This window comes from Nymphalis io, chromosome 10, assembly GCF_905147045.1.
Source record: "Nymphalis io chromosome 10, ilAglIoxx1.1, whole genome shotgun sequence".
NCBI lineage: Eukaryota > Metazoa > Arthropoda > Insecta > Lepidoptera > Nymphalidae > Nymphalis > Nymphalis io.
The window spans coordinates 13,547,886-13,567,258 of NC_065897.1; the positions used below are offsets into that span (position 1 = coordinate 13,547,886).

Below are 19,373 nucleotides of genomic sequence, written 5' to 3' on the forward strand. Positions count from 1 at the left end.
AATTATAATTAATTAATTAAAAATGCATGAGTAAGTTAAGGCTCTTCAGAGTATAATATTTCTTTTACTTGCAGTTTGAATTTTTTAAGGGAGAGATGAAATATATCACATTCAATAAATGTTTTATTGTACTGTTTAGATGATCTATTAATAAATGCATTTGCTGCATATTTAGTCTTTGTCAATGGAAAATCAAAAATAGATTTGTTGCGACTACCAGGGCGAAGGCACTTGATATTTATTTTAGAAAGGAGATAAGGGGAATCAAATATGTTGTGGATCAATTTATATAAAAACACCATATCACGTTCAAGTCGTCTCTGTTCAGTTGTCGGTATCTTTTCTATTTGATTCAAATTATTTATAAACGAAAATTTTAAATATTTTAAAAACTTTTCCTGAATATTTTCGATGAATTCTATATATTTACTATACTGTGGATTCCAGAGAGTGCAAGCGTATTCTAGAATAGGTCTCACAAATGATTTATATAAAAGAGCAAAAGTTGAAACACGCTTAAACTCTCTGGAAATCCTCAGCACAAATCCTAGCATACGAAACGCTTTAGAAGTTATGGAATTTATGTGTTCATCGAAAAGAAGTTTAGAATCGAGTGTTATTCCAAGATCTTTGACCACTGATACACGTTTTATATCATCTTCCTTAAATCGGTAGTTGTAAATGATCACTTTTCTTTTTCTGGTATATGTTATACAATTACATATACCAGAAAAAGAAATACATACAATAAAATACATACATACATATAAAATAAACAACCAAAAAATATTAAAAAAAAATTGACAACTTCGTTTACTTTGTTGTATTTCCATATTAATGCTAACAAATATTCTATAGACAGATATTCTAGGTTTTTACAAACATAAGTCCTAAGCACCACTCATCAAAGACTTTAATACTAAGGTCACGAAAATAAATTTGCAATAAATATATCATTACCATAAAAATCTTACCCTATTTACTAGTGATGTAGATTTAACCAGGATAAATGCATTTTGCACCTCTAGTAATATTTTTAAATGTAAAATTCTTATTTTCTTACAATCCTTGTTGTTGATAGAATAGAAATTAACAATCATAACATAAATTGTAATATTTTAATGTTTTTTGTGTGTTAGGTATTAAAATGAATGATTGAGCACTGACACAATCAATATTTTATTAAATAAATTTACACTTATATTAGGTACTTATTCTGCTTAATGTGACAACAAACAAACTTTCTGACATACAAATGAAACAAACACTTAGGTTTGAACTTATAACCTTAACTAATTAAGTTATATTCCGATTTGCTGAGCTAAGACTGCATACATAGCTAATGCGGTAAGGCCAATTACAGTGGTGTGTACAGTACGAAGACCTAATAAAGCCCAAGCACTGAGAGAAAATATACTAGCAATGGCTTCTTCTATGAGACTTTTGTATGGAGATATCGCTAAAAGTGTAACAACTATGGGGAAGTGTTTACGAGGCAGGTCACTGCGGGTCCAGAGCCACACTAGGGCAGCAGTAGAGGCATGCTGCAATAATGCTACGTTGGACTCAGCACAAGATCGCACATATCGCCAGTCAAACTCTGAACCCCTTGCACCGACCCATAGGAGAATGCTGCGGGTCACTAGCACCTGTTAAATGAAATTTTTATTTGATTCGGTTGAACTAGGATTGTTTTAAATAACTTAAAATAACAATATAGAATGCTATAGTATGCTTTAAGCGGACATTTTCTTTTATATATTAAAATAAAGTTAATTTGTAATAGTACTTAATTAATCTTTAGAAAAAAAATTAAATAATTTGAAAACCGGCATTTGGCTAGTTACTGTTTTGATATGTTTTAAAAAAACATTTTTGCTTGTCCTACTTATAGTAAAGTATTGGTACAAGCCTACAGTATAAATATTAATCTGTAGAGTACATCTTAATTAACAATACTTGCTTACCTCAGCACTAGCCCAACCTATAGCTGCAGTCAAGATCTTAGCATGTCCTTTCCCCGGTATTGAATTCAGAGCAAAGTATAAGCCGAGAAGATCAGCAAGATCAACTGTGGCTTTTAGAATTTCCTGTAAGATAGCCCGAAATAGTTTTTAATAAATAAAGTTATGTATAAAAAAATTTATTTCATTCATTTTAATGTCAACTTAAGCATTCATCATAAGGGTACTTACAAGAAATATATCATATTCAGCGCCTTGAACGTTATCGGAATCGGGGAAAAAGGTCGCTAAAAGCAACATTTTACAAAGCTGTGTGAATATATACAGTCCTCCGGCATATACGCATTTCGAAAATGTTGCATATTCAGATCTGTAAGAAGTAAAATCATGTATTTACAGTTTTAACTTAACACTTTTAACCTAATTAGATAAATACGCTTACATTCCTGAAAACTTATAAGCCATATGATATGGTGCGTAAACTAACGCTAAACAATTCCCAAAGTGATATAAAGTCATTTCAATTTTTTATTTATATAAATTTAATTCTGAATATAAGGCTTATAGATATTTTTTTAATAGGAAGAAATCAAAAAATTAACTCAAAAATTCTATTTCTTGAGTGACATGTCACTTGTCAAAATAATGTCAAATGTCAGTAGTCTTAACGTTATGATCAATCACAGATACCAATTTTTTTCTAGTTTCTAGAATAATAATAAAACACTGGACTTATTCGATAAGAAATTATTTCAGAAAAAAGTAATTATATTAAAGTATGACATATATATTAATTTCAAGAAAATATACAAGAGAGCTATCGATAATTCAAACTTTAGTTCATCATACGGCTTCATTTTTAACTTACTTTTTACGTAGTCTATTGAATGTATTTGATTTCAAAAATTATGTTTCTTTTTCTTTAATATTGTTGATTATTAATATTAAATATTTTATAAATATTTTTAAATACTAACTGACAGATATATGTCGTATGTGCAATGGAACGTATTCAGTTTAGACTTTCGGCGGGGTTTGAATTTAAATTATATGAAAATTTAAACTTTTATTTTACTTGAATGTTTAATTTTACCTCAAATTAACTATATTAAATCAGGTTTCGGAGCATTATGAATACATATTAAAAAAGTTTGTATTAGTATGAATCAAATAATTAAGTAGGAACATACCTACAAACTAGATGTAAGTAATTTCAAATAATGTACAATTAGTTATGTAATAATAATAAACATTGAGTAAAAAGTGTATAATTTTTTAATTTATTACACAAAAAAGTTATCTTAGCAGAAAAGAAAATTCAATATGTTTAGATATTAGTGACAGGAAGGGATGAAAGCTAAGGGGACACTAAAAAAAGGGTAACGTTTTCAACCCTTTCGTTTTTTAGCACACGCGCAAAGGGGTTTGGATATTTTTATCCAATCACAGAGAAGAGTTTATCTAATTCAGATTTTATTTGTCCGTAGAATGGTTTGGGCTCCGCTCGGTGAGAGCTCGAGCAACACTTCTCCGCAGTACCCTTGTGCAGTTTACTGGATAAACTTGTCTCTTATATTTGCATAACCATGATTATTGATAAGGTATTTATTTCATTTATTAAAACATCTTTAAAGTATAATATTTCATAATTAGAAACCTTTTAGACGGAAAGTGAAATATGAGAGAAATGGATATTTGTTTTAATAATATAAAACTTGGTGAGTCTTTTTTGAATAAATAAATATTTAATTATTTTATAAAGTTTGTAATAAATTAAGTAAACAAATAAAGGACATATTATTGTGTTAATACATATTTAAAAGTTATTTTAAACTATATAATATTTATGGAATCTTCTAAGAATTCAAACTTATTGCAACATAATATTTCATAGTAGGTAGAAGAATATACAAATTTAAATTCAATGATAAATAAGAATTGTGTTTAAAATTAATATATTATTTATATAAAACAACATATTTAAATATAGTCATAATTACAGTATTATCATAAAAAAACAATACTTTTTGATACTTAATAGACTAATTGGTTGAGTATTTGTTTGATTAAAATAAAATATAAACATAAAAAAATGTATGTCATTTAAAATATGCCAATCAAAATCTGTATGTATTAATAATTACCAAAATTAATGGTAAATCGATAGTTGAATTTATTCAACAATTTTGAGTTTATTAACTGTTTTACTTAGAAATCTTTTTCTGTGTAGTATTTATACACTATTTAATTTGCCTTCAATGGTTTAAGTAAAAATAGAAAGTTTTTCTAGTTATATTTTTAATTAAATATTAGCTGTACGAAAACTTTGTAGTAAGTAATGTAAATCTCTAAATTATCTACCAAAAATCAGTTGTTTGAATAAAGTAATTTTTGTAAAAAAATAAAAAAGCTCTAGATTTTTAATGCCCTTCCACCAACGGCTATTTTCAACTAACTACACAGTAATATGTATTACTATATATATTCCAATACGTTTGTAGAAACGATTATTAGATAGAAAGCTCTGATGCGTGTGAATCTCGTTTATTAAAAAAAAATCTCGGCAGTCGAAGTAAAGTTCAATTGGATGTGTTCGTAATAGTATTTGTGTACTAAAGTACGAACCTAGTCGTATAGGTAACAACGCTTAATTCTTTGCGTAAAGAAAGAGGGATATAAAATGCGAATCTTCAGCACAGTTCACTCACGTTATCCCTCCATTACAGCATTGTCCTCTGACAATGGAGATAGAGTATAAAGAATCGCAGCCATTAGGTAAATTTCCTTATTCATTTTTTTGCGTGACACCCTCGACGCGTAAAAAGCGGGGAAGCGGTTATTTATCATGTGGAGATGTGAAGTGGAGCTGGAGATCTCAATCTAGAGCCGGCGTGAAGTTTTTGTTACTGAACTTAATCCGCGCTTAACGTACCTACTCGGTGCTCGACTTTTGATTTCCCATGTTTTGTCCTTTCAGGTTGGTTAGTTTCAAATTAATTAAGTAATCAAAACAGCGTTATAATATTTACTTAGCTATATTATAAAACGCGCGTTTGTTAGTCTGATCTATGAACAAGTGTAAATTACTTGTCATAACAAATCTAATGCGTCCAAAGATCGTAGAGCACGTCATCGAATCGACGATGTTACTGCCTATATGACCCTATACTAATTTTAATTAAATATTATATTTGCAAACTTTCAAATAAATACGTATATAACGTAAATAACTAGAAGTGGGTTAAAGTCGTCCCCCTAGATTTATTTGGGTACAGACTGTGTTTGTTACATACACGATACAATATAAGATAGCGTAAAGCGCGTACAGCGCGTACAGCGCGTACAAAATTGACTTAGTATTTTAGTTTGTATGTAGAAATTAGAGAATTAAAGAAATACTATGACGTAATGGAAGTTTGTTATTTTCGAATTATTGAAAGAATATTGTACCGTTTAAAATTTACTTAATTATATTTTGTTTTAATTAAATTAGTTTAGTATTTGAAATATAAACAGAGGGTTTGCTGTACTATTGAACTGGAATGAAAAGATATAAGAATACTTGGAATACAAATAAATAATATCTCTATATATTGTGTCTATGTCGCATCTTATCTACAAGATAAGAATACCCATCATTACTATGAAGTTATAGAAAAATTATTTCAATTTGGGGAGTGAGTGGACGTCGGATGCATTATTCAGCTCACGCACGCTGCAGGCGAGTGTGGCAGGCAGATAAGCGCGTATTGAGCCGAGAATACCGAAAGTCCGAGTTCGCCGGGGGGCCTTATCGGAAACGGCTTACGGTGACCCCATGCAAACTCCCTAATGCGACATTCCTCACTGGCCCTAGCCGAGCCCGAGCTCCCTCCGTCGATCGATCTCAATGCAAAATTACTGCTCGCCGCTGGGGATGCCAGTTTTGTTCTTACTAATAATTTTATTTTATTACCGTATCGGGTTGTTGGCGCAGAGAAAACATTTCGTGTTTTGCGTTCTTCACACTACTAGATTTTATTAAAAATATAAAAAAATCTTCTAAATAATGTCTGTAATGATATTTTTGTGATTAGTCGGTTTCTATTTTTAAATCAGCGTTGTTAGTTAGTTAGTGCGTTAACCGTGACGCGTATCTTTATGTTGCTTTGAACTACGTGTAGCAAAATTCAATATTTCGATTGGATAACTAAAGCGACTCGTTTTTGATTGCTGTAACGGCAACGTAACGGATTGTTTAATTTTTGATTCGTTTCCTTTTAAAAAATACAGTGTCTTTAATACCCAATGAAAACATTTTTTAATCGATAATATGATGAATAAAATCGCTTCGCCTATAATGATATTGGTTTATTTAAAAACAATCTGCCGAAGCAAGTTCAGAACTCATTCTATATGTATAGGCTATCGTCGAGCGGATCATAGAAATTTTGGTAGCTGATCAAAAAGTCCAATTCAGTTTTATATGCCACTGAATATTGAGTGACGGGTCGCCGTATAATTCGCAATATTTTGCAAAGATACATAGAACAGCATCGAGGGGAGGAGACGAGAGACGTATTCGTCTACAGTGCAAAAAAGTCTAATTGGGAGAAGATTTTTGTACATTTTTCGTTTTGATATCGTGATTTGTATTTTTCTTAAATCGAACTTGCCAAAATGTAAGTAACTAAAGTAAGAAACTGTAGGGCTATACGTTTTGCGTCCTCATAAATATTAAAGAGACTTCATGTCGGTAGGATTTTCAATTCGACCTCGACGGATCCCCTTAGATTTTAGGCTTTCTCTGTTCGCGGATTAGAGAGATGTGATGTATGGCCACGGGTGGCAGTAAATCAAATTTTGATTGCTATTTTCTTTGTGGAAAGTCGGAATTCTCCTATGGGAGCGCGGCGGACGCGTCGAGTAACATGGGTTAACCGATCCCTAGGCGATTCGCCGTCGCTGTCTTCTTATGCGAATTGTTCTGTTTTCCAATTCCTATTTTCGACCTCGAAATTTTGAAAGGAAAGCGTTTCTGGTTCCCCTCTGGCATGCTTTAATAATATTGTATACGTTTTTTTGAAATAAAACTCAACCTTACCTTTTATCGGAACGATGTTATAAACTAAATTATATAGTAATTAGACAGTTTCTTACATTTCCTATTCAAAATGAAAATATTCTGTCTTCAAGTACCTAGGCATTTTTTATTCGTCATATTACAGGATGTTATTCATTTAGGATCTCCGTTATCAGTTTAAAAGTGAAAGAATTTTTAAGTACAAATTTCGTTTAAAAAAGTTTGTTGTCTTATTTACAAATGCCATACATTCAACAAAAGCAATAGCCATAAAACAATAAATTGTATCGACGGAATAGCTTACAGTAAAAAAGTTTTTACGACGATCGGAGTTCGAAATTGATACAAATTTAAGTTTACTTTAGGCCATTGAAATCGAATTTGCTTGGATAAGTTAATTTCAATGAAATAACTTGGGAGGATGGAAACCGCTCGTGTGATCCAATTGCGGCCACTCGCGGGCCCGGATCAAATTCAGCCGCCCTTTAAATATTTGAACTGATGTTACTACAGGGAATGAAGTAAATGGATACTCATAAAAACTGATAAGTTTATTTTCTTTTTGAATTTCTATGTGAAAAATTGTACTACGAGTAATAATTTAAGTCGGTTTCGTTGATAAGATAGTAATTTCAACAAATTACAAATTGTATTGTAGTCTAATAATGTTTTAATAATTAATTTGTATATTTTCGTTTAAGTGAATTTTTTTTTCTCTCAGTAAATATATGCATTCCTATAAAAATATGATCGGCATTATCTTCAATATAAATAGCCATAGCCATAAGTTCTATTTGTATGAGTTTAATAGAAACAAGGATAAGTAAATTGAATAGCACATCGATAGTAATGAAGGCCGCACGGTCGTTACGTAGGTCGGGTCCACGACGTACGGCGACGGGTGACGCGGGGTGGGCCCACCTTTAGATAAAAAAGGATCTCGGGGAAACTTTCGACCCTTTTTATACTAAATAGGCAGCTAACACGGCCTGAGTGGAGTTTCAATAGATGCTTTCTCGATGGAAGAAGCGACCTGTAAAGAGTCGAGTGGAGGGAACCGACAACACCGGGTATATATAGGTACGAGTTCGTCCGTCGTAGACGCGTGTCACACGGTTTTTCCTTTTATTTTTTACGCGTGCCCTCCTCGAAGGGATAAAAGGTGGAATTCTTTTTAAATTGGAAATGTTTTCTAAGAGGATTACGATTTGCGGAGGTGCGCTACGATTTGAGCCTTTGGATACAAGGGATCGCGTTGCTGAATGGATACTCGTTGTTTGCGTTAAACATACTTACGAAATGTTACGGTTTTTTACCCTATCCAGAAATTATTTTATTTTTCTTAATACGATACATACATATAGCTGCAAGCAATTTGTCGCATTTATTTTCATTATTTTTGTATTTACAAATGCAACCAAACCAAATTCTAAGATAACAACATTTCTATTATTTTCTAATGGTTAAGAGTTCCCAATTATAATTTTTGTCGTAGATCAGATACCACTAAAGGACCGCGAGCATGTCACAAACAATGGAACGATATATTTGTCTAAAGAACATGAAAACTACAATTCGGTAAAAAATTAAGTAAGACATAAATAGTCTGTCAATGTTCTGCTGGGCGTAGACTTATACAAATATTAAGTAAAAGTATTGGGAGGTTATTCCATGAAGCTGCTATGTTGCGATTTGGGTTAATATGCACGTGTAAGCATTATTTTCGAAACTTTCAATTTTCTTAAGTCTTTTTGTGTTGTCCTTAATCGACCTCAAGTTGAATAATTATAAACTAAATATCCAGGTTTTTATGCCACGTTGAAACTTAAAATAAATTATTACAAATTAATATAATACATTTTTAAACCATACACATCAATCAATACACTCCCACGATGCCTTAATCCGGTTCAGTAAAAGCGTTGAAAATGGAGTATTAAGCTAACAATCGAAAATTGGGAATGACCATTACGAAGTAAAGGAGGAATAGGCACAAAGCGGTTTGGTACGGCAAAAGAAATAATTGTTGCAACGCTTATTGAAAGCAAGTTTATTGAAGACTGATTTCTATTAGTTTGGAATAAGTTCTAAATTTAGTTTTGTGTTGTTAAGTTTTGGACATTATAATAAAATTGTGCGAATTCAAGGATGTTTTGGGCGCGTAAGGGATTTATTTAAAAATTTTATTTCGCCCTCTGACCCCGTTGGAGTGCTCAATTTAGGGGAAATTGTTATTATAAAAAATGATTTATAAATTTTAACACTAAAACCCACAATAATACTAAATATATTTTTAGTGTATATAAAGTGTGTAAAAATATATATTCTTTACGTAATTTATTTATTATGAAAACAAAAAAAACATTTTATTACTGCTGATTTTATTGAATACAGGTTAAATATAAAATCGACGGAAGATATTGTGCTAATTGTGCTCTATATATTCTTAATTAGTATTAGTAGGACTAGGCTTAGGAATGGTGACTTAAAGTGGCAGCAACCAACACGATTGAGTTATTAGTTCTGGACATGTGTGTATGTCCGGCGGGTCCACAATGCGCTGCACATCAGAGGTGACAGGTGGCCAATTGGTAATAAAATTACATCGATATGCGATAAATGTACAAAAAAAACGGAAACGTCAATTAAACTTAAGTTAATTATACGGATTAGGAGTGACATTCGAGCGACACCATTATTACAAAATAAAAACGTACATATTGTAGCGCATTCGTGAAATTCTTTGAAAATGTGAGGTATAGTGCCGGATCTTGTCGGGTTACTTATTGTCAATATGTCACCCGTGAAAGTAAAACGAGGTTTATGCGATATTTAAGATCATTTTACTATTACGACTACATCCTGGGAGCCAATAAACCATTACTAACGAGACTCATGTCATTACACGAAATGCTTCTTAACTAGTAACGGTTTTTATGTTTTAATAAAATATAAAAATAAATACCTATAGGTATGTATATACATTTTTATACGATAATTTTTTTATCGTTTTTGGCCGAAATGAAATAACTCTTATTTTATTAAATAAGACTTACGTCTTAGAATAACTTTAAACAAGGTGACTTTTAAGATGTGAAAAGACAAGTTCTTCTAAATGTTACACGATTAATTTTGATGCAATTTCCACCATTATTAAGATAATTTCTTAGAGAAACATTGAGTGTAATGCACTCATATTTAATAAGACCATAACAGAAAAATTGAATGTTACATAATCAAGGCTTTTAAAAAACTAGCCAGTTTTTCGCCTACTAAAGTGTTAGAAATAATCGTATTATTCTAGTACTGAATCATTATTCTTAATGATATTTACATAAAAGTCCGCAATATCTAACGTTTATTGATAACTCACAATACATATTGGGAAGCTTAAAGAATTTGAGCAATACATGTAATTTAAGCGATGTTACACGGTTTTGAATAATTGCATAAAAAAGACGTGTTGCGTGCTGTAAGATGTATTACAGTCCAGGCTCGCATCAACATAGATCGCTTGCCTCGATGTGAATGTCATTGTGTGACCCCTATTTTTTCCTTTAGGTGAAGTCCTCACGGACACCTAGTAAGTATATAATAAGCGAAGTAATATTTACATTTTATGTGTTTTGTAATACAATGCCTTGTGATTCTTTCATTGCGTCGATCCCACGCGTTGCAGCAAATTGCATAAAACACTTTACGACATGCGAGTAAGCATATCGAAGCATTCGCGTTCCGTGCATGCTTTACGGAGAATTATAAACTAAATAATGCACTTATTGCGCTGCATTATTAAGCGCTGGTCTCATCGCCTCGCGCGTCCACCGCGCCGCCCTATGGTAATAAAAGAGATACATTATAAATCGTAAGGGAGATATTGTCCGCGGTTATTGCAAGCGAAATGTTCGCGAGGCGTGTCGTAGTTAAATCTTTTATTGTGTTTTCACGACTGCATCTACATCGCTATGTAATAATTTTTGCCCAGTACGTACTTAGCGTGGAAATATGATCGTAATAACTCGCCATATTCCAGCAAAGATTGGTTTCATATCCGGAATTGAGGTGTGCTGTAGTGTGACGAGCCGAGATGGCCCAGTGGTAAGAACATGTGAATCTTAACCGATGATCGTGGGTTCAAACCCGGGCAAGCACCACTGAATTTTCATGTGCTTAATTTGTGATTATAATTCATCTCGTGCTTTACGTTGAAGGAAAACATCGTGAAGAAACCTGCATGTGTCTAATTTCACTGAAATTCTGCCACATGTGTATTCCACCAACCCGCATTGGAGCAGCGTGGTGGAATAAGCTCCAAACCTTCTCCTCAAAAAGAGGAGAAGAGGCCTTTAGCCCAGTAGTGGGACAGTCACAGGCTGTTACGGTACGGTACGGTACGGTAGTGTGACGTCGCAAGATTTCTTCCTAGATAATGCATTATATTATTTTATTTTGTTATTACACTTTTTATATATATATTTATTAACTTATACAGTTCTGTTTTCTGGGATTTGAACAGCTGTTTTGTTTTTCTAACTAAATTCTAATTAGGTGCTTACACTAACTTAATTCATATGTTTATTCAAATGATTATCCTATTTTAACAAGTTGTGTTTGCTTTTACTTTACTTTGTAATTGTCTTAATTTTATATTAAATGCTCTTTTAGTAATACTTATAAAACGCAATCAGTACTAGCAAACCAAGATAAATAATTGTTGCGTTTTCTCTTATTGTGCCAGTAAATTGTAAAGTACCAGTAAAGTGTTCTCTTATTGTTGCCTACATTTACTGAGACCAAACGCGCAAGTTATCAGGTATTTTTAATACAACTTCAAAGCTCATTAACAACTAAAAATAAAACCTATGTTTTTTTACCTACTATTATTTTATTTAATAAGGTCGCGTGTGTCATTTGTCAATAACACTAAAAATGAAATTCAGTAAACTCTATAATATATGTACATAATAAAAAAAAATATATGTACAGAGTTATGTAATATTGCGTATATTAATTAGGTACAGTAAATAGGTAAAAGCATCATAGATGATTGATAGTTGCAGATGACACTTTGTAAGTAGACGCTGGAGAAAGGGTTAGTGCGTTATGGCGGCACCAGTAAATGATGGATGAGTCTTTTGTTTAGACGCGATAGTGCCATTAACGCATTGACGCCTTCGGAGGTTTGCCCGTCGCTAATGATAATTGTTCTCTATACATCGGATAGAATAGAATAGTGTTCCAATGGGGATATTTTTAAGCCTTCATATAAAAAAGTGGCTAAGACATGACTTAAAATAGTTTTAGCAGCATTAGGAACAGATACTAATGACGTAAGTTATTTAGTTTAAAAAGCAGTAGGTTTTCGCTCCAAGCTGACAGCTTCAAAGAACGATAACTTAAATGATATAACAATAAAGGGAGCCGAAGTAAAGCCCGGTGAAGCCACTATCTATTGACTTTCCACTAACAAGAGCGATATAGCTTTTATAATCGCCAAAGAATATTTTGAGGCTACCAAGTCAGCATTTCGATGAACGTGAGTCGCTGGTTACGCAATTAATCAAATCCATTACCATAAAGTTGCTTTATGAAATTCAACCCTGAAAGACCCTCGTGATTAATATTTCAGTCGTGACTTGCTGCAACCAATCGACCGGCTGTCTATCGTTTATCTGCCTTGTATATTATTTGTTATTTTATATTCTATTATCATTTGCTAATTTTTGATACTTTTAGGGGACTAAATGTAATTGAATATGACAATTTATTAATTTAATGACATTACGACAGTTGTTATTGTAATGATAAATATATTTGTAAAGGTAAATAAATGATTTAAATTGTCGTTTCTAAATTTACTTAATTTCAATAAAAAAATGTATCTGCGACTTGTTGAAGAGTGAGTTTAAAAAATTATTTATACATAAAAGTTACTTACAAACATACTTTTCTCTTCTTAAAATGTAAATCGCATCAAAACAATTACTCTCTGACACAATGTACCATTTATTATAACAAGATATAATGTGACAAGAAAAATGCGGAGCGGCAAGAATTATTTCATACTCAGCACGTTTTATGTGGGCTAGAGTTAAGGTCCGGCGGTACAATCCATTAAGCTGAACACTTGAATTTCAGCGACTCATACAATAAACATCGCCGGCGAGCCGCAGAGTTTTTGTGGGAGACACTAAGATCGTGTATTTTTTACCGAACTTTAGTGCGTTTTTTCTTCGCCCTTGTTATTCTGCCAGAGTTGACTTAATATAACATAAGGTAGTATCTTGAGCAAACCTGCATTACTTGTAGAAATGTTTTTTAAAGTTGTTTGATATTAATTACATACAAAAAGAATACAAAATAATTTTCATATTCAGTTTCATAAATATATTTATATTGGGAAATATGACATATAAAAATCGGTCGGTTAATTTTTATTTAACATGCATATCGGTAAAATCATAAGACTAAATTTTATATGAATTATACAAAAATCATATTTTTGTATGATTCATATCAAATTAAGTAAAGGTCGCGATATACAAAAATATTTTATAAAAAGTTTCGTTACAAGCCTTTTTATAAAAGCCCTCTCGACCCATCCTTATTATTCTACGTATAAAGTGGGGAATATTTTAGGCGAGGACGTCGTCAGGGGATTTTTAGCGGCGGTAGAAAAAATTGATGCGACTTATCTCGCGCGGGCGCGGGCGTGTTTTAGCCCACGAGATGTTTTATGGATGTCCGACCCACGTACCAGCTTACTATCTCATTTTCACGCAGATACATGTAAACCGCTAGGGGGATGCGAGGTTCAGGTTCAAGCACAGCGAACAGTACATCGTACGTACTCGAACGTATCAGTGTATATAAATGTAAAATGATCTTGAACATCAATTTACGTTTATTCTATTTTTTTAATATTGTTAAATATAAAGCTATATGTTTAAATAATTTGTATTAAATATGTAGTAAATTGTATTGTTGTATTAAATTTGTAGAAATATGATATTTTAAATGTAAAGCTGAAGAAATCTTATAACATTTAAAAGATGTTTACAAAAAGAACATCTTCGTCACCGTGAGACATCTTTATACCAAAGCACGGAAAAGTGGGGCGCGTGTAATAACGCCGCCGTCGTTTACGTGTAATGAATGACATTTTGTGTCCTCCCTGCAGTTTTATGTGCGGTGCAGCCCGCCTTGAACAACTGGTTCTCGATGTCACCGCCTAACTGTGACATCTATTTCATCGCGAACAAAGAAATTTGGCAACTCCTTTCTTTGTCGCACTTCCAAAAAATAGAATTCCTTACCAGCTCACGTGTTCTCCTCCTCTTACAACCCGGGTTCCTTCAAACGTGGCGTGAAGAGGCATCTTGCGGGCCGGCAAGGCGAAGGCGGCTAGTGCAGAACGTTTTTCCCGTCTGTACTGGCCGTCGTCGCGTTTGGACTCTACTACCATTTACCATCAGGTGGAGTAGAGTCATTTGATATCCCGGCGAATATAAAAAAAAAACATATTGCAAGGACACATCATCATATCATATATCATAACTTTACTTACCTACGACCTTCGCGTATACGCAATGCGAGGCTGCCGTTGCGTATTGTTACCATGCTTTGCGTGTTACTTGGCATTATAAATTTATTACAAAGTACTTTATTATACATACGAATATATTTCTTTTTCTTTTGACAATATTATGATTTATTTACTTATACCTTATAAACTTTATTTATTTGCCTTCATATACAATATTATTTTTGATAAAGGAGCAATAAAGAAAACATAAAAAGTGTTTTAACAATCTCTTATGGATACAGAGAGAATAAATAGAAATGTTTTGTTTTTTCATAACATTATACATGGAGCCTCCTTACAAGTATCATCATAGGTCAATGAATAAGTAATTGATTATTGACTTAAAGTACACTTTCAGTAAGTCCTGACGTATGGGGGAGAAATATGTTGTAAATAACTTACTGTCTGAAAGCCAGTATCATATTTAACCCGTAGAAGGCTTTACTTTTTATAAGTAGATTTACTTAACTCTTTACTTTTGAAAAATGTCTACTACTACTACTACTACATCATTATATTAGTTCTCATCACTAAACTCTTGCAAGTTTTACCGATCGATTCTTCTGAGACCGTGTTCGCTGTACGCGAAGAGATTAAAAATATTCTTACTTTTATTTCATTAGTGATATTCGCTCGCTCTTCTTTTCTGAACAATTCCAGCAATTTAGATTTATAATCTGTGTTCTATTTTGATTCTTAAAGCTTAACACATACAGTTGTCTATTCAGTTTCATCTTTTTGGGACCCTCGAATAAAATTTTCCAATATTCAACACAACCTTTTAAACATTCAATTAAGTATTAACGACAAGTTGAATAAAATTTTTGAGGATCAAGATACAAGTACTGTTGAAATAAATGGACATATTATAGGGAGCAAAGTTGACTTTTTTGTGAATATTGGTCTCAAATATTATTTTTTTTAATATTCATACATAATACTATTTTTAAATCTAAATTATTGATAAACTCGTTCGACTTCATTTGCATCGATTTTATAGTATTCAAGTACACTTAGTACGAGTACAGTTTAATTATGTGATGAGAGAGAGACCCGTCTTAAACGAAGTAATTAGAATTTAAGTATTTGTCACAGGGCAACCGTGATAGAGTCTCCGATGTAAAGCGTCGGCATGCTTTGTGCCGACCGCGGAATCTGCGCCGTCTCAGTCTTCAAACCTATGAATGTGTAATGATCTGCGCTTTGTCAGGGCTTAGCGCGGGTCCTTCGTGAGTCCTAACGCAGCAAGCGGTGTGTTTATTGTATTTTTGACGATCATTTCGATCATTTCGAAGTGTCGCTTTCATGTTAGTACTTAAAGATCGCGTGTTATAATGATTTTATTTCATAGTATTATTTTAGTTTAAAGTAAATTTTCGAGGTGCGAAAACATTGAGGTTGAGCATTTACGGTATAGCAGAAAATAATTTTGTTAGTAAACATATATATCATTATATATATATATATATGAATATTATAATGATTTATTATTAAATGTTTGCTTATTTGTATAATGATATTTAAGAATAAAATTCCTGAAGATAATAATTAATCGAGGATTAATTATGCGGTTTCCACTTATAGTATTTACAAAAATTCCACGTAGATTTGTGCACCCCTGGCCCTTTGCGGCGCCGACGTCAGCTGTCATCCATCAGTCTGCGACAACGCGCATGCGCATACCGCGCACACCGCCAAACGCGCAGACACACACTACCGCATAGTTACTATACGCAAATTCAAATTTAACGGTACCGGAGTGGAATGCAACAAAACAATTCGCATTCCGCCGGACCAGGGCGGACGACGCCGATGACGAGCGGTGATGAGAAGGACGAGGCCGAGAGGTTTGAATGGAATGAGATCTGTGTCCGAGATGAATGTCATTATTATTTTAGCAATAACGAGAATGTCATTGTGATGTTGTTACGGGTTTTTAGACGATTATTAATTATTATTTTAAAATACTTCCTACTTTTAGCTTGCAATTCGTACTAATTTTTCAACAAAATAGGCTCTTTTAAAGTATATGTTAACATGCTTTTAATTATTCTTTACCTTTTTGTATAAAATTATAATTTGCTTTAGTAAATTAATTTTAAATAAAAAGTTATTTTACTAGGTGACTTAAAATAACATGAATATTTGACCTTTAACTAAGTCTATAAATTATAAATAAAAAAATAACATAAGATTGCACGGTGCGTCGGTTTTCGTCGATGACTTGATAATTATAGTGATACTGTTAATGCCTTCATTATTTAAGCAATTACGCTTCTAGACTTATCCGCGTTAAGATCTTTATACGCGTAGGTATATATTATACATATAACATTCTCATATCGCTACTTTGATGAAAGGTCGTGTGCAAATATTAAGTCGAAGGTCACTGTATATTTTTATTTTATAATTTAGCTGAGAGAAAATATGAATATTATATAAATAAAATAAGGATATAATTTGTTTCGATGCTCTGCTGTAAAATGTCTTAACATCATTTTACAGACGATCTTGTCCTCTACCAGTATCAATATAATACCAGTATAAATATAATTGTTATTGTTGTTCTTGTTTGTTGTTTAATGCTTACTAGAGGATATATTAAAAATTAAATATGGTGTATACTATAAAGATCGAGTCAGGAAAGATCTCGTTTTTGCAAAAATATACAAATAATTCAATAAGCAATTGTGCGACCCGACGGGTCCAATTTATCAAAATACTAAATTTATTTGGGGTATATATTTCGATATCTAGGTATTCTGACGCGTTCATCTCTAACGCGAATAGTATATAACGTATATTTTATTTTGCAATAAATCAATCATCTTAAACATCGAAACAAATGTTAAACTAAATTACTAGATTGGCTCAATAAACGATTAAAAACATTGACTATATTTTTTTATAGAAGAGGATGTCTGAAACAAGATCGTATCGACAGTCGTCGATCGTATCGACGTGGGCTCGAATGCACCTTGGGCTCATATGACATTCACAAAGATGAATGGTGTAGTATATATGAATGTTCATACAAATAGCCTCAAAGAGTTGGCGGCTTAAATAAAATAATAATAATAACAAATATAAAGAAACAAACGCATTAAAATAACCCCACAAAACATGCGTCAATAGTAAATTTATAAAATTTCATTACTTAATTTCTTTACAGCTACCTCGCTAGATAGATATTCAGCGCGACGGTATTTCCTTTGATCTTCCCGGTCGACCGTATACGTAATTATGCTTACTCATAAAGTTATTTTTTTATTGTTTATGGAAGTGTTTAATTTACGTATAACGCCATATAATGGGAGCTTAGCGCATTTCATTGTACGCATTGCATGTACACTTTTAACCGACTTCGCACGACTTTTTCTATTTTGTTGACATTCTATTTTTTAAACATAAGAATGAGAACTATTTGAATCGATTACAGACATGCTCTAACTTAACGCAGGGATTTTGACGTTTATTAGATAAAATTCGTTGGTAATATTTGAGTACGTAAAATATGCAACATACGTAATTGCAGTTTTTAATTTTGTGAAAAATTTGTGTTCAATTTTCCAATCAACTATTATTATCTTACTTATTTTTGTATAGGGTTTTAATTGTAGCGTTTCGTTATTAGTAGAAACTCGAGTTAGATAATTTAATTAATTGTTTTTCAAATACGCATGTTACACAGCTTAATATTCACAAGATGAGATTATAATCTTGTAATACAAATGAGCAAAATCACAAGCCGTTCCACCATAACCATACTTCAACACGGGGGTAACCACAATGTAGGTAACTCATTATAACTAATTGCTTAGGACAGTTCATAGCTTTAGTCGTTTCTATCATTCCTAGTGTAAATATACGATAATTGGAAAGCAATAAAAAATTATCAAGTTGTATATATATAATAAATATACAATTTATAAGTACTAAAATTTTAATTGCAAATGTGTCGTCGAAGTAAAATACCGCGTTTCGGGACACGCTTGCCCTTTACGTGTCAATAAAAGGTAAAGATGACTTTTACGTCTATTTTTTGCTAAATTCTCATTAACTTTCTACTTTCCCTTCATTAATGTTAAATTATACACAATTAAACTTTTTATGTAAAAAATCGTCATTTAAACACTTACAACGTCTCAATTAAGCTCTTGTTTTGTATCTACTTTAGAATATTTTTATCTTAGCCGTTACTGCGGAGCTCTATATTAATAGAGTCCTTGCACTGTTGTCATGAAATGTCACCGTCGGAATACACTATTCTATTTAAATTTTTAGCACTTTAATTAATATTCCCTTATCGTTTGAACATAAATCTTATAATGCGTTTTTATTACTACTACTCTACATTCACTTGAATTGTACAGTGTCACTTTGTCTTTATTAGAATACTATTTACGTGTTAAATGTCTGACTTTCGCATAATATGTTATTTAACACACGTATTAAAAACGGATGGTAATGCAACAATTACATATCACATTTGTTTTTTCTTTATAAGATCGAAACCCATAATTGATAAAATATTGCATATACGCTTTCCATGTTAGTTCCCTTTAGCAGCGAGATAAACAAACTTTAGTTTGGGTAATTAAATTTATATTAGAATAAGGAATATTTTAAGTCTGATTTTAAGACTATTCAATTAAAAACAATAACAATATAAAATGATAAAACACATTACGTGTTTTATCATTTTAAGTGAATTTTTAAGTGAATTGAAACTAAATATTTAATAAAGCTCCGTGCTTTATTA

The 19,373-nt window shown here is 32.1% G+C and overlaps 1 protein-coding gene across 1 annotated transcript; it reads right to left on the bottom strand.

Moving 5' to 3' along the window:
* Positions 1-1,160: 1,160 nt before the first annotated feature.
* On the bottom strand, positions 1,161-2,586 carry LOC126771489 (transmembrane protein 147). The gene is made up of 4 exons (XM_050491388.1): positions 2,407-2,586; positions 2,196-2,334; positions 1,968-2,090; positions 1,161-1,649 (listed from the first exon to the last, which is right to left on the bottom strand). The coding sequence occupies exons 1-4, from the start codon at positions 2,481-2,483 to the stop codon at positions 1,302-1,304; spliced, it is 687 nt and encodes a 228-aa protein (XP_050347345.1). The 5' UTR covers positions 2,484-2,586; the 3' UTR covers positions 1,161-1,301.
* Positions 2,587-19,373: the final 16,787 nt, after the last annotated feature.

Excerpts from the sequence above, each read along its gene's own strand:
- LOC126771489 (XM_050491388.1), bottom strand. The coding sequence starts at position 2,483 with ATGACTTTATATCACTTTGGGAATTGTTTAGCGTTAGTTTACGCACCA. Across the intron at positions 2,335-2,406 it reads GCTTATAAGTTTTCAGGAAT|ATCTGAATATGCAACATTTT; the intron begins GTAAGCGTATTT and ends TACTTCTTACAG. Across the intron at positions 1,650-1,967 it reads TAGGTTGGGCTAGTGCTGAG|GTGCTAGTGACCCGCAGCAT; the intron begins GTAAGCAAGTAT and ends TTCATTTAACAG.